Raw genomic sequence first — 14,868 nt, forward strand, 5'->3', positions numbered from 1 at the left:
GGGAAAGAGGTTGCAGGAGCCAATGCATTTAGGATTGGATTCCAGCAAGTATGCAGGTCTGGGGAAAGCAGTCACTTAGGAAGGATGGAATCTCAGTGATGGGTACATTATCTTCACAGAGGTAAGCTGCATTCAGAATTCAGGGTTAATCTCCCCAGTGAGCCTCAGAGCCCTCTCGTAGTACAGCAGGGCTTCATGCATGTTCCCTTTCAGCTTGTGGACTAACCCAAGGAGGCTGTTGCTCTCCACAGGCTGAACATTCTGCTGAACCCGTCTTTCAGCCACTTTCTCCAAAGCTATGAGTAGTTTCCTCCGGGCATAGGACATTTCTTCTATTTTTAGACCTTTTAAGTAGTGGGTGATCGCCTTGTCCTCTGATTTTTGATGAAATAGCTGGTAACGGCCATAGTGAAAATGAATGTCCTGCTCTATGTGCCCCCTAAGGTTCTTCATGTTCAGCGCTATCTGGAAATTTGCCTCAGCTTCTTCACATTGGCCAATTTCTGCCTGCGCTTCAGCCATGCAAACGTAAGCTGCATCATACGTGGGCTTCAGTTCCACAGTCTTCTGAAATTCAGAAATGGCCCGTTGTGCCATTTCCTGCATGCTGCCCTGCCTTTGGGTCTGTCTGCTTCTGGACATCTTCATTTGGATCATTTTTTGCCTGTAACAGAGCCCTATTTGGAAATGCAGGTAGGAAGACTCAGGTGATGTCTGCAAGGCCATATATAGAAGTTCGAGAGCTTTGTCTATGCAGTCTTTCTTTAAGTAATACTTGGCAGCATGTCGAAAGACATAGGTTTGACAGGATGTGCTGCTGAGGGCTTCTTCAATATGTCTTTCTGCTTCATCTGTTTCTCCTACGCCCTGAAGTTTCAGGGCAAGATAAACTTTAATATATGGATCTGCTGGATTTAACCTGACAGCCTTCCTCAGGGGTTCCAGAGAAATATAATTGTCATCGAAGTCTTCACGATAGGCAGCGACGGCATAGCCAGTGTTGTATTCGGGGTTTTCAGGCTCAGTTTCCAGAGCTTTTGCAAAGCAGGCCATGGCTCGTCTATAATTCTGTCCTCCACACTTCAGCAAGGCCCAGCCTTCCTCACAGTGCATCTCGGCACACTCCATCCTGTAGCGGAAGAGACTTGCAAATTCCTTGCAAGTATTCTCCACCTTGTCCAGGTAGCTCTGGGCTTCTGCCAAGCTGCCCATGTGGTAATGCACCCAGGCACAGTTGCCCCAGGTCACCAGGCTTCTCTTGCCCAACTGCTCTCTCTGGGCTAAGGCTTCTGCTTCTTTCAGGCTCTGCAGGGCTTCCTCATCCTGGCCTTTCAGGTGTCTCACATAGGCCAGGAGGTTGTGCATCCCCACTGTGCTCATGACGTCTAGGAACTCGACCTGCTCTAAGATTCTCCTTTCCAAATCAGGTATGTCAATGTCTTCAAATAGCAGCGTCCACGTGAAGTGACAGCTCAGCTGACCCAGATTCTCCCTGACCCGATCAGCACCAGCATTCTCTCTGCCAGAAGGAAGCAGGAAAAATTTTCATGTACAACCTGGCCTGAATCTGACACCATGCAAAACACATTTTACAACATTCTTGCTTATTTTCTGGAAATCTAACATTTTGCCCATTTAGAATTTCTTGATATCTGTTTTTTACATTGATTTCTCAGCTCCACTTTCTAGAACTGCCGGAGTCTCCTTGTACATGCACATCCATGTACGTGTACTTACAATCTTAGCTTTTGAGTTCATCCATTTATTCAAGACTCGACACGGTCACAGAGATACAGGCCCACTCACATTCTTGTCAGACTCCTGCCTTGAGACGTGAACTTGATAAAACTATTACCCCTTCCCCACTGTCTGTGAGGACAATGTGTACAAGTGCCTGCCACCTGAGCTGACCTAAATAGGAACTATTTGTCATTGCAGGTCCTTCCCTTTTCATCTCGGACACAAACAGCTGGTGTCCTGTCAGACAAAGGCTGAGTCAGAAAAAAATGGTCATGATCTCTGTCTTGGGACAGCCTTGGGACTCTAGCGATATGATTTTCTCTGGTTCTTTTTTGTCTGGGCAACATATTTGGGGGTGGCGTGACTCAACCTAGCTCTCCTGTCCTAGGGTTACAAAGAATCCCTGCATTTGAAACATGCATCTACACTTCATGTGCTTTCTTGTCTCCCTATGGAGCAGGACAAGCTCTTTTCTAGAGTGTATCACCCATGCCTCGGGATCACACCTGTGCCCATCTGTGTATTGGGAATGACATTAGTGTTTCCTGTTTCTGGTCTTTGCGGAGATTAGTGAGGTGAACACATGGATATGTTATAAACTCCACAGGAGTTTCCTGATTTTCTATCAGTGTTGAGAGCAGGAGGTAGAAATGTGTGACTCGGGTTTTGTAGGCACTCACAGTAGCAGCTTTGAGTCGGTACATGGCTGGAACGGAAAACGGCCCTTGGTCCTGTTGGTAGTTGTCTGCCAGAGGCCAGATATGCCATAGTGCTTAAATCAGCTGTCTTTGGCTTTGATCTGATCAGAGGCCAAGAATCGTAGCAGGAGGTACCATACCCTGTTATGTCTTTCCCATAAAGGAACAACTGCTTCCATCTGTTACTAGATGTAGTTCTGTGATGACAAGTAGGGTAGTCACTAATTCCTCAGCACTATAAAGCAATGACATCTTGAAATTTGCAGGCAAAAGAATGGAACTAGAAAAAGCATCCGGACTGAAGGGACCCAGACCCAGAAAGACAAACACAGTATGTACTCACTCATAGTAGATATTAGATGTAATATTCAGGCTGCAACCCACAACCCCAGAGAAGCTATGTAGAATGAGGGTGCTAAGAGACACACAAATCAGGGTTCCAGGAAGGGAAAATAATTACGTGATACTGGGTAAGCTGGAACATGGTCGAGTTAGGCATGACACAGAGGGGGAGAGCAATGTATGACATATGTTGATAGAGGGGGCCATAATTGTGTTGGAGAAAAACCTACTGCTAGAGAAATTGTCAGGAGTCCACAAGGATAATTGCACCTACTACTCCTAGCAATAATTTAGAGGGCATCTGAACAGACATTCCCCTTTATCAGATTAGTACCCTAATTTTCATGACATCAAATAGCCTGCCTGTATACCACCTCACCTTGTAGGTGTTTCTTCCTAACATGTAGAAGGTCACATCCCTGCTTGATCCTCATGTAGACTTTCCTTTCTGTGCAATGAACTCTGAGAATTATTCTCTTTTCTTCCTCTTTTTGTGTGACAACATCCCGGTCCTGTAGCAGAAGAGCCCACCCTCTTGTCTTCAGCTAACTTTATTCACCTTCCTCTACCTTTATCCATAGATAACTACTATTCTTGAGGCTGATTTGGACAGGGACACAATTTGGACATTAGTAGAGCCAAATGATTTTTGACTTCTTGATTTAGCATCTCTAAGTTGTAAATTTGAAGACAGAGGTTCTTTTGGACAGATTTTACGTCTCTCTATGAATGAATGCAAAAATAGAATAGGAAGAATATACTAGTATAGTTTAGTCACCCTTTAAGATGGAAAAAGCACCCACGAAAAAATGTTGCAAGAAAGGTTTAAATCATGGCATTTGTCCTGGAGTCAAGGGCAGGGTACAGCGCCCCAGGGTGTATTCCTTAGTTTTCTCACTGTGTTTCCAAATTCCTATAGAATGTTGTCTGTGATCTGTCTGTTGTGTATGTTTGAGCTGTCTGTCCCTGCTGTCTGTGTGATTGTGTGTAAAACCTTATGTGCTCAGGACTGATTATTAACTTGGTTTCAAGTCTGGCAAAAGTTCAGTCTCTTTGCAGGGTGGTGGTGGAGCACGCCTTTAATCCCAGCACTAGGGAGGCAGAGGCAGGCGGATCTCTGAGTTCAAGGCCAGCCTGGTCTACAAGAGCTAGTTCCAGGACAGGCTCTAGAAACTACAGGGAAACCCTGTCTCAAAAAACAAAAAAAAAAAAAAAAAAAAAAAGTTCAGTCTCTTTGAAGGTTAGAGATACTATCAGAAAAATAGATTTTAACCTTATCTCAAGGCATTCTGGCAGGGTTATGAAAAAGGGAGATAGAAAAAGGAAAAGAAAAAGCAATACTTGCCCAGCAAATTAGAGGGTTAGAAGTGACAATCTGGAAGCAACAACTCTGAGACAGGGGCTTTGGGTTTAGAGAAGCACACATCTCAATAAAGGACTAGATGGAGAGATGCCCCTCCAATTTGGGAATCTGACAATCTTTTATTAGTTTTGAATGCCATTTCTCTCCATAAGACCAGAGATAGAATTCACCTCCAAACTTTTTGAAAATTTCATTAGTGTGATTGACCAAAGGTGAGCTGACCAAGGATGACAACAATGGACAGGAAACATACAGATCAGATAGGTAAAGTCAGTGAAGCCTCAATGATACACAAAGAACAATGAAGAACCAGTACAGTGGGGACTGGAGAGGAGATATCCCCCAGGCTAGGTTGTTCAGCACCAGATGTTCATCCCTGATATCATACACAACAAGAAACATTATAAGGACTGGACAGGTGCACACATACATATACGTTTATGTACACATATACATTAACAATGAATGAACTAAGGAGGAAATGAATTTGGAGCAGAGTAGGAAGGGTAAATGTGCGGGGATTGAAATAGGAAAGTAAAAAAAAGGGAGAAATGAAATTATCTATTAATCTCAAATATAAACAAAAACCTGTGGAAGAATACATTAAAGTAAATTAGGGAAAAGTAAAAACATATTTTAAAGCAGTCATAATGATCAGAAAATAACTTTTTTAAGGGCTTCTTCTAAGCCTTGTTCTCTCCATGCTCCTCCTTTTCCCATGGCATTTAAACTGTGTTTGTGGAGGGTGTGCAAATGCCAAGGCCCACCTATGAAGGCTGGTGGACAGCATTAGGTGCTGGGTTTCACCTGCTTGTTTTCTGAGAAGGAAAGACAGTGGTCTGCAGCTCTTCTCTCAGTCATAGCACTGAGACTGCCATTCTCAGGCTTGCTTGGCAAGCCCTTTACCCACTGAGCCATCTCTCCAGAGCCAGTCTAAATCTCCAAGGGAAACAACTGTGATGCTTCCTTCTCCTGTCACGTGGTATTTCAGATCTTACAGAGAGTTGTGTGAGATTGGTCCCCAGAGACAGCGGCATCAGTGAATCTGAAAAAAGTCTATTGAGTAGAAACACTGACAGCCCCTTCTTCCTTTGGCTTCAAGCAATGGAAAGAGGATGCTCAAAATGTCCCTGATGTAGCAACCAGCAGAATAGACAGGGCTCTTTTTACATGCCCTATAAAGGATCATGAGCTTCATGACACAGTGCTCTTTGAGCTTATCCGTCATCTTGCTCATTTAATCTAATTTCCAGAGCACTGTTTCATAATAAAATATTCCCCTGGTAGAGTTCAATTGATGCTGGCTAGACACAATTATTTGGATTTTGAAAAGTGCCCCTGGGATGGTTGGCAGTTGTCCCTGTATTCAAGAATTTACCGATAACATTTGGTAAGCCAGGTTAGAAAGAGATAAAAAGCAGAAGTGTTTGTAGTCTCTGTGTCTGTCTGTCTGTCAGTTTCTCTGTCCCTCTCTGTCTCACTGTTTCTCTCTTCTTGCTCTGAATCTGTCTGGTCAGCAGCACAAAGTCCTTGTCCCTTCAGATGGGCATGAAGGAAACCAGAAATAATAGACACGTAGGATTGTTTCTTCAATAAGAAAAATGGATAGCTTGTTTTTCCACCCTGAAGGCTGGGGAAAGAGATCATTAATAGCCTGGTAATTTTGCTCTCTGTGAAGTCAGATATACAATGCTCCCACAGCAGGACCAGAAGTGACTAATAGCTAGGTGACCTTTGCTTTATCTGTATGGACAAAGTCTTCTCAAGCTCCCAAATCTGGGAGGGAGGTGGCTAATGCCCAAAAATAACCTCTATGCTATCTCTATGACTGACACCTCAAGATCCTTCCCTGGACCCTTAAGGCAACACATAAAAGGTACCTCTACAACCCATCTTATTAGAAGTACTTGGAGTTGAGGTCCAGTGCAATTATGCCTCCTTATGGAGAGCATTGTATTATACCAAAGAACTTTTTTCAAATTCAACTGGGCTTAATTTAATATTCTCACGACAAACTGCTCGGGGTCAGACTCTAGTGAAGAGTTCACAAATAAGGATATAAAAATGTACATTCCAGAAATATAAATGTAGAAATAAAAAATTAATGTTGTAAGTCTAGTAAAATGAGAACAGACTGTTAGCAGCTCTCTCAGCAGCTTGAGGATGAACTATTAACAATGGGTTATTTTGCTTTACAACCCATAGCTCTATTTACAAGGCCAAAGCATCTCTCTGCAAACTGAGAGCTATCCTATGGATATGAGCTGAGTCAACTTTTAGGAAATAGATACATGAACTCAGTCATCAGTTGGGTGAAGTAATTTTATGAAGGTGTTCACAGCAACCTTTCAGGAGGGCGTGGTCTATCATACCATATTGGGATAGAAGCAATCCACAGAGTCTCATTTTCTGTAAAAACAAAAGAAGAATCTCTTTTCCAAAGTATCATATCCTTAGATCCAAATTCTGAAGTCAAGGTATTTTCAAAATATCTATCTTGGATTAGTTCAGCAGCATTTATAAACAAATATCTTTTAACAGCTGTTGCTCCTTCCTCAGCATTCAGATAATTCAAAGAGAGCATAATAGTATACAGTATCAAGATTCTCTGCGTATTTTCCATCTTTGTCCAGCTTTATTTTAATCTCTATTTCATTTATTTTTACTTTTATTTTTTGAGACAGGTTGTCTGTATATCTTTGTCCTGTAATAACTCTGTAGATCAGGCTGTCCTTGAACTCTCAGAAATCTGTCTGTCTCTGCCTCCCAGGCATTGGGATTAAAGGCATGTGCTACCACACCTTGAAGTCACAGAGGTCAATCTCTGCCTCCCAAGTGTTGGGATCAAAGGTGTGTACTATCATACCCAACTACTTTCTTTCTTCCTTTTTTACTTTAAGAACTTTAACTTTTAGCCTGCATGTATTTTTAACACACTATAAACCATTTAGAGGTTTCTTTGTCTTTGAATCTCTCTTTCCTGTATATCTCTCTTTTTCTGACCACACGAGTCTTTAATTTACCAAGCAATATAGGTAGGATTAAAGCCATGACTTTGGTGGCTGGATCCAGCCCATTCCTTAGCTTTCCAGCCTCATGGGAGAGGCACCGGCTGTAGCCCTGTTTATCATCACAACTCTGTGGCGGTTCAAGGTCCCTGCCAGCAAGCAAGCTGCAACAGTGTTAAACAACAATCAAAAGCTCCATAGTCAGTACCGCCTGCTTGAAAGAGTCAGAGTTTGCCCTGGTAGGATGGCCCAGAAAGCTGGCATTTTAAAACGGCACAGCTTTTTTCCTGCTACGGCTAAAAAACGAAAAACATGCAGTTAATTTTCATCAACAGCATTTAAGTGTTTTGTAGCCGAACCTCTTAAAAGAGCTGCAATGTTTTGCAGCTGAAGCTGAGTCAGGAAGCCTCTCTTAGATGAGAGTGCTTGCTTGCCAGACCCAAAAAATAGAGCTTTACTCTATTCTTTCCCAAGCTTTCTCAAGCTTTCTGCGGATTCGGTTATCCACGTTGGGCGCCATTCTGTAGTGATGAGCTGCGGGCTGCATTCCTGCTGCCCGGCTCCCGGCCACTGGCTAGTTTATGCCCCGAAATAACAACACACAAATTGTATTCATTTAAACACTGCCTGACCCATTAGTTTCAGCCTCTTACTCACATCTTGACTAACCCATATCTAATAATCTGTGTAGCACCACAAAGTGGTGCCTTACCAGGAAGTTTCTAGCGAACATCCTTCTTGGGCTGGAGCTTCATTGCATCTGGCATCTCTCTCAGGAGAGGCACGGTGGTCTGTCTCACTTAGGAGAGGTGTAGCATCTGACTGAGCCATCTACCTCACTTCCTTCTTCCTGTTCTGTCTACTCCACCCACCTAAGGGCCAGTCTATCAGATGGGCCAGGCAGTTTCTTTATTAATTATCCAATGAAATCATCAGATAGATAGAAGACACACCTACATCAAGCCACTGCCATGTGGCAATATACAGATGAAAAGAAATGGGTTAAATCAAGATGTGAGAGTTAGCCAATAAGAGGCTAGAGCAAATGGGCCAAGCAGTGTTTTAATTAATACAACTTCTGTGTGGTTATTTCAGGGCTAAGCTAATGGGGACAAACAAGCAGCCTCTCTCTAAAACAACTGGCACTCCAACATGGTCACTAAATCTACATAAAACCTGAGAGGGCTTGAAAAGGGTATTCTAGAAGAAAATATACATACATATAAAGTTTAACACAGCTTTTTGCAGTTTGCTGGTGGTGTTTCATAGCTCCTTTAAGAGAGATTTTTCTGACTCAGCAGTCGCAGCAAGAAAGAAAATGGCCTTTTAACTCAGACTAAAAAAATCCATCTCTGGCTGTGGTCTCAGCTACCTGACAAGCTTTTTGTGCCCCGTGGAGATTTTTTATTTTATTTTTTTATTGGATTCTTGTTTCTATAATAAAGGTTGTTTCTGGTTTATTAGACTTTGGTGGTTTATCCCCACCTTTGCATGACCCCATTGGACCCAGCATCTAGAAGTGTGAACAACACTGGCTGACTAAGGTGTGTTCAACCATATTTCTTTCTTGCCTCATGCAGACCATTACTCTGCTGGCCATGGCATTTGCCGAGAGCCCAGCATTTCTTCTTCTCTGATTCTCTTTGTCTCTGTCTCTTAAAGTACTAAATGTATGTTTACTCCTTCTTTTCCTGGGCACGTAGAAATGATGGGCATTTTTCTACAGGAACATTAATTATGGTCCAGGGACATCAGAAGCAATCCTGCTTTTCTCTTGATTTCCCGGCCTAAAGCAACCCACAGTTGGAATTAGAGATTGTGCCCATACATTAGGGGAAAAAAAGATATTGGTATGGTAGCAAAGAACACTCTGAAATCTGCATACCATTTATACGTGGATATCTGCCTTGACTGGGAGGCTCACAGGATCCTTTTGGGGAACTGTGCCCTAAGAGGGAGTCACATACACTAGTGCATAAGCACTTGCAGAGGGAAAGCTGAGCAGCACAGAGGCAGCCGCCATTTGTGTGGGCAATGGGGACAGAAAGCAACCTGGATCCCAGTGCCCATGTGCAGTTGGAGCTCTCAGCATCCAGCCTCCCCTGTGCACTTGGAGATCTCCAGCCTTTTACACACTGCAGGCACTCATTTGCAAACCGCAGTCCTAGCCACCAGCCACTAGAGTCATGGGAACTCTAGACCCAGGCATAGCTTAGTCATTGACCCTATGACCATGACTGTCACCTGAGAGCCCTTAGTGGCTTCTGCCCTCTTGTTTATTTTATTCCACAATTTTATACCTCTGTGTTTTCTGTATTTTGTCTCATCATACAAATGAAGCTCACAGCCTCCTCCATACTCACATACTATAGATGCTTCTATGTGCAAGAACATAAAATAGTTGCCTATTAAAAAGATGATCACTGAAGCCCTAGATTCAAGAGAAAAAAAAAAACTCTATTGACTGACACTTTCAACCCAAAAGGCAGTATCAAACATAAAAGCAAGAGCCATTTACATAAAAAGACTTTACATGGAACCAACTAGTGGTGTGCATGCCTTTAATCCCAGCATTCAGAGGCAGAGGTAGGCAGATCTCTGTGGGTTCATGATGAGACTAGTCTACAAGAGCTAGATGCAGAATTGCACCAAAACTACAGAGAAACTCTGACTTGAAAAACAAAACCAAATATACCTAGAAACCAAAAAAATAAAAAATAAAGACTCCATGGTGCCTAGAACTTCTTTATGATATGTGTGTGTGTGTGTTTGTGTGTGTGTTTGTGTGTGTGTGTGTATGGATGTGAATATACATACATATATGCATAAATTCCTGGGAGTATTTAGTTTCTTGCGGGAAAAGATTTAAATATCTTTCATCAAATATAATAGAATTTCCACATTTTGACTCTTATTAAGGGACAGAAAAAATGTGTCCTCTCTTGGGTTTACCCAGCCAGGGATGGGCCAAAAGCACTTGAACTAGTAACTTTGAACAGCATCTCAAAAGATCCTCTGGGTGTCTCTAGGGTCCATCCCAAGAGCAATGAAGGTGTGGGGTTAGGAGATGGGAAGGAAGACACTCTAAACAGTTGCTCTCTTTTAGGACTCTAAATACATAGAGTGGTAACTTATTGTGTTGTAGGAGGCCGCAAGTTTGTCTCAACTACCCAGAACCAAATTGACCACACAGACAATGTATTGATTAAATCACTGCTTAGCCCATTAGCTCTAAGTTCTTATTGGCCAACTCTTACATCTTAATTTTTTTTTTTTTTTTTTTTTTGGTTTTTTTTTTTTTTGTTTTGTTTTTTTGTTTTTCGAGACAGGGTTTCTCTGCAGCTTTTTTAGAGCCTGGCCTGGAACTAGCTCTTGTAGACCAGGCTGGCCTCGAACTCACAGAGATCTGCCTGCCTCTGCCTCCCGAGTGCTGGGATTAAAGGCGTGCACCACCACCGCCCGGCCCTTACATCTTAATTTAACCCATTTCTAGTAATCTGTGTATCATAATGTGGCTGTGGCTTAGCGACAAGATTCTGAACAGAGTCTGTCTCTGGCAAAGTTACATGGCTTCTCTCTGACTCTGCTTTCTTTCTCCCAGCATTAAGTTTGGTTTTCCTCACCTAGCTCTGATCTACCCTATCACAGGCCCCAAACAGCTTTAACCAATGGTATTCACAGTATATAGAAGGGAATCCCACATCATTATTCCACTCTTGAATTTCTCGTTGGTAATTGTCTCTCTCTATGGGATGAGCATGCTAATGTATCACCCAGGGATTTGAACTACATGTCTGAGACAGCCTTAAAAACTCTAGCAAGTATTCTTTCACTCATTCAGAATCATGCCCACATTATAATTATTGAACAAATTCTCTGGGCCGTCAGTACAATTAGCATCTCTGTTCCTTTTTCAGTAGTAAAAAGAGAACCCATAAGACATAACAAATGAATGTAAGCAGATTTATCAGACCTGGCCACAAGCAAATATCTGTGTCCTGGGTTCACTTAAACTGCAGAGCAGGGAAATACTTACCCCATGGTGGCTGTGAAGGTGGCTGCAGTTCTCTGTGTTTTCACTAAGGAGAGGACTCCTCAGGATCCTTCCTTGATGCTCTGCTCTCTTCTGGACTTTTGCACCAACTGGACTTCTCATATATAAGCTGGGAAGAGTGCTATAAAATGAGGTGTGGTGTGGCATACACCAGTAGGAAAATGAAACAGGAAACTGAAACAAAAGCCTTCTGTTTTCTTGTCAGCAAAACTGTGGACAACCAGGTATTGACCTTCTTTCTCTCTCCTCTGAACTGATGGGGAGAAGGCTCTGGAATAGACTGACATGTCAGTTCCACTGTCTGTCTAGAGAGAGACATCCCTGGCACCAGGAGATGCTGTTACAAAGGGGTTGATGGAGGTGATGTGAACATAAAGACTTGCATCTTCCCAGTACAATTATTTCTTCATCAAAAGAACTGATATTCTGCACTTACTCTTTGTAAGTGAGACCATAGTCATGTTGATTTAATGGGATGGCAAAAGGGAAGTTTAAGGATAGCAGAGTTCATCTGCAAGTTGTTTTCTCTACAGTCCGGAAGTGGTCCAAACCACTTGGTTTGCTGTGTGGCTTTCCTTATCAGCTTCTGCAGATGCCATCATGCATGTCCACCTCCCTCTGCAGAATTTCTCAGTGTACCTGAGGCTTTAGTAGTTAAATCGTAGGTCTGGGACAAATAACAAAACTCTTTAATATAAGCAGAAGGCTTAATCAAAAGGAACCTAGCCTCTTTTCTATCTGAGAGAGATCTGGAAGAGAAAAGGGAACATGAACTTCTATAATGCCATTGATTCCTGCCACTTCCCAGAGAGGGCAAAAGACGGCAGAGCTATGTTGGTATCCGGTATGGGAGGAGACTGGGGAGAATTGGGATGTGCTAGCCCAGTGTTCAGAGGGTATTTATTGGTGAGAAGTTAAGGTAGGAGGGGGAGGGCAAGAAGGAGAGGAAGGTGGGTAAGGTGGAAGTTGACCTTGAACTTCCAGATTGGGAAGGAAGGGGGCAGACAGGGAAGGGGAGAAATGTAAAAAATGTTGCTTCATAGGAGGGGGTTGGGGAGTGTGGGCTTGCGGGAGTAGGGGAGGGGCCGGTGCCTCTGGCTGCATGGTCCAGCTGGAATTATTGGGGTCCTGATTCCCAGATGACTGGAAATTTGGAGGTGATGTGGCCTTAGCTACCAAGACCAGTGCTATGAGACACTGGTTACTAAGGGAAGGGAAAGAGCACAGAGACGAAAAACCATGGACATATGTAAGCTCTGTGCATTTGTCCTTAAGGCAATAAACATTTTCTAGGTTCCAAAGGACGGTAAGCTCAAGGCTTCCTTCTGGTATCCAATGCCTCCCATTGTCAAGATAGTATTGCTTAGTGCATAGGGAAATGAGCCATTCAGGACATATTGTATCAGACAGCCCCAATTTATAAAGATTCTGTAAGAGGCATTCCAGAGGTGACAGCAGATCTGGCTTTGAACTGCAAGTGCCCATTTTAAAGTCTATGCCCAACTGTGTGGCCTAAGTCTATTACTGTGTATCCACTAAAATAGCTCTTCGGTCTAACTGGGTCAGGGAAATTGAATACTAGGTGTCCCTAAAGCAAACAAAGTCCATCTCAGCTAGACCTGGTCTTGCTGTTCTAGCCTCTGAGGTCAGACCTAAAGGTGCAGGCCCGCAGCTTCCACAAGAGTCCGATAATCAATAAAAGTAAGTACAAGCCAAACCCCTATAGCATAGACAACAAAAAGGGACTCACCAAGACACAGCTCTGTAGCCTGGGAGCCGATTTGAGGGTGGCATGGAGAGCTCAGATTGTGGACTAGGGGGCTTTCAACATGTGGCCACCCTACCTGGTGGAACCTCCAAGATGTAAGGAATTTTCCTAACGCGACTTTTCTGCTGGTGCAAAAAAACCAATCAAGCCAAATTACAAGTCAAATTTACAAATATCCAAATTTAATGGGACTCCTGTGCTCTTGAGTGGCCCCGAGGGGGAACTGGGATACCGGTAACTTAATTACGGGATGTTAGGGAAGAGGAGGAAAGAGACCACAAGGGATCTTTCCAGGGAAGACGTTTAAATAGACTTCAGCAGTGGTCAAAATTTTGTCAGGCTGTCTTGATCCTGATTCAGTGAATGGTCAGGGCTTGGCAGGTACAGAGACCGGGCCTCCAAAAATGGAGACCAAAGAACTGGGCTTACAGTCACAAACACTTTAGCCACTGGATAGAGCCAGAAAGTACACCAGCTGCGCCCAGGACACATCCAACCCAGGCTGACAAATGGTTTACACCTGGGAGAGGAAGGGAGGCTTTCCTACAAGATCATTGTGAAGAAGTCTGTGCCATACCCTAGTCAGGGACTATGTTCAAGTCCTAAGCCTTGCTACACCAGTGATCTGTGTTGCTGTCCAAGGGCTGAGTTATAACCAAAGGAAATGTGGATGTCTGGGGTCTGTGCTGTCACCTAAAGCCATAGTGACATTTGCGGTCAGGGTGGCAAAGGGCCCTGTCTGGTTCCATGGGGCAAATGTAGCCTGTGTTCTAACTCATTCTGTGACCTGAACTTCCATCAAAGGCCATGGGGATATCCTTGGTCTCTGCCAATGCATGAAGCCATCAATATCTGTAGGTTGTGCTGCTGTAGGGTACCACATTGTTGTGGGTGGCCATCTTGATGTCCTCTGACAGGTCAGCCTATGACTTCTGGGTCTCGGTAGTGGTCTTACTGAAGGATAGGGCTATGTTTGTCATTTATAGTGTCCCCAGAATTTGAGTGGGGCATCACGACCCATGTCTCCACTGAATGGAAAGAGCACAGAGATGACTTTTGTGATGAAAGTGATATCAATGGCTGTAGAGGCAGGGTTGAGAGCGGAAGACATGGAAGGCTTTTGTGGCAGACATTGGTTCTCCCAAACTGTCTTCCCCTAAAACACATAACAGCCTAGACAGAGAGCCACCAAAGAAAACTCTTAAAAAGTGTGACAAAGTGTGATGGCAATCATCTGTAATATCAACTACCCTACATCAGCTCTTTTTTCTCACCTTTAAAACCAGAACTCCACAGGCAGAAACTGGTGGATATCTGAGTTCAAGACCAACCTGGTCTACAGAGTGATTTCCAGAACAGTCAGAGCTACACGTAGAAATTCAGTCTCCAAAAACCAAAATGAATGAAGCAGTGACCAAATAAATAAATATGAGAAAACTTGTGAAAGAGCTGAAGACTAGCTGTTATGATAGTTTGTCACTTTAAGAGACCAGCCATACCCACTCCTTGCAGCCCCTCCTTCCATCGCTATCTTGGCTTCTCTCTCAGTTCCCTTTCCCTCTGCCCCCTTTTCTCTCTCTCTCTCTCTCTCTCTCTCTCTCTCTCTCTCTCTCTCTCTCTCTCTCTCTCTCTTTTTTTTTATTTTGGTTTTTCGAGACAGGGTTTCCCTGTAGTTTCTAGAGCCTGTCCTGGATCTAGCTCTTGTAGACCAGGCTGGTCTCGAACTCAGAGATCTGCCTGCCTCTGCCTGCCGAGTGCTGGGATTAAAGGCGTGCGCCACCACCGCCCGGCCCCCTTTTCTCTCTTGCTCTGTCCTCTTTTCCTTCTTTTCTCTGTCTCTGTCTCTGTCTCTGTCTCTCTCTGTCTCTCTCTGTCTCTCTCTATCTCTGTCTCTC

The 14,868-nt window shown here is 43.6% G+C and overlaps 1 protein-coding gene across 1 annotated transcript; it reads right to left on the minus strand.

Moving 5' to 3' along the window:
• Positions 1-132: 132 nt before the first annotated feature.
• On the minus strand, positions 133-11,307 carry LOC119806240 (interferon-induced protein with tetratricopeptide repeats 1-like). The gene is made up of 4 exons (XM_042054468.1): positions 11,188-11,307; positions 9,076-9,346; positions 4,460-4,553; positions 133-1,519 (listed from the first exon to the last, which is right to left on the minus strand). The coding sequence occupies exons 1-4, from the start codon at positions 11,305-11,307 to the stop codon at positions 133-135; spliced, it is 1,872 nt and encodes a 623-aa protein (XP_041910402.1).
• Positions 11,308-14,868: the final 3,561 nt, after the last annotated feature.

This window comes from Arvicola amphibius, chromosome 1 (genome assembly GCF_903992535.2).
Source record: "Arvicola amphibius chromosome 1, mArvAmp1.2, whole genome shotgun sequence".
NCBI classification, from domain to species: Eukaryota; Metazoa; Chordata; class Mammalia; order Rodentia; family Cricetidae; genus Arvicola; species Arvicola amphibius.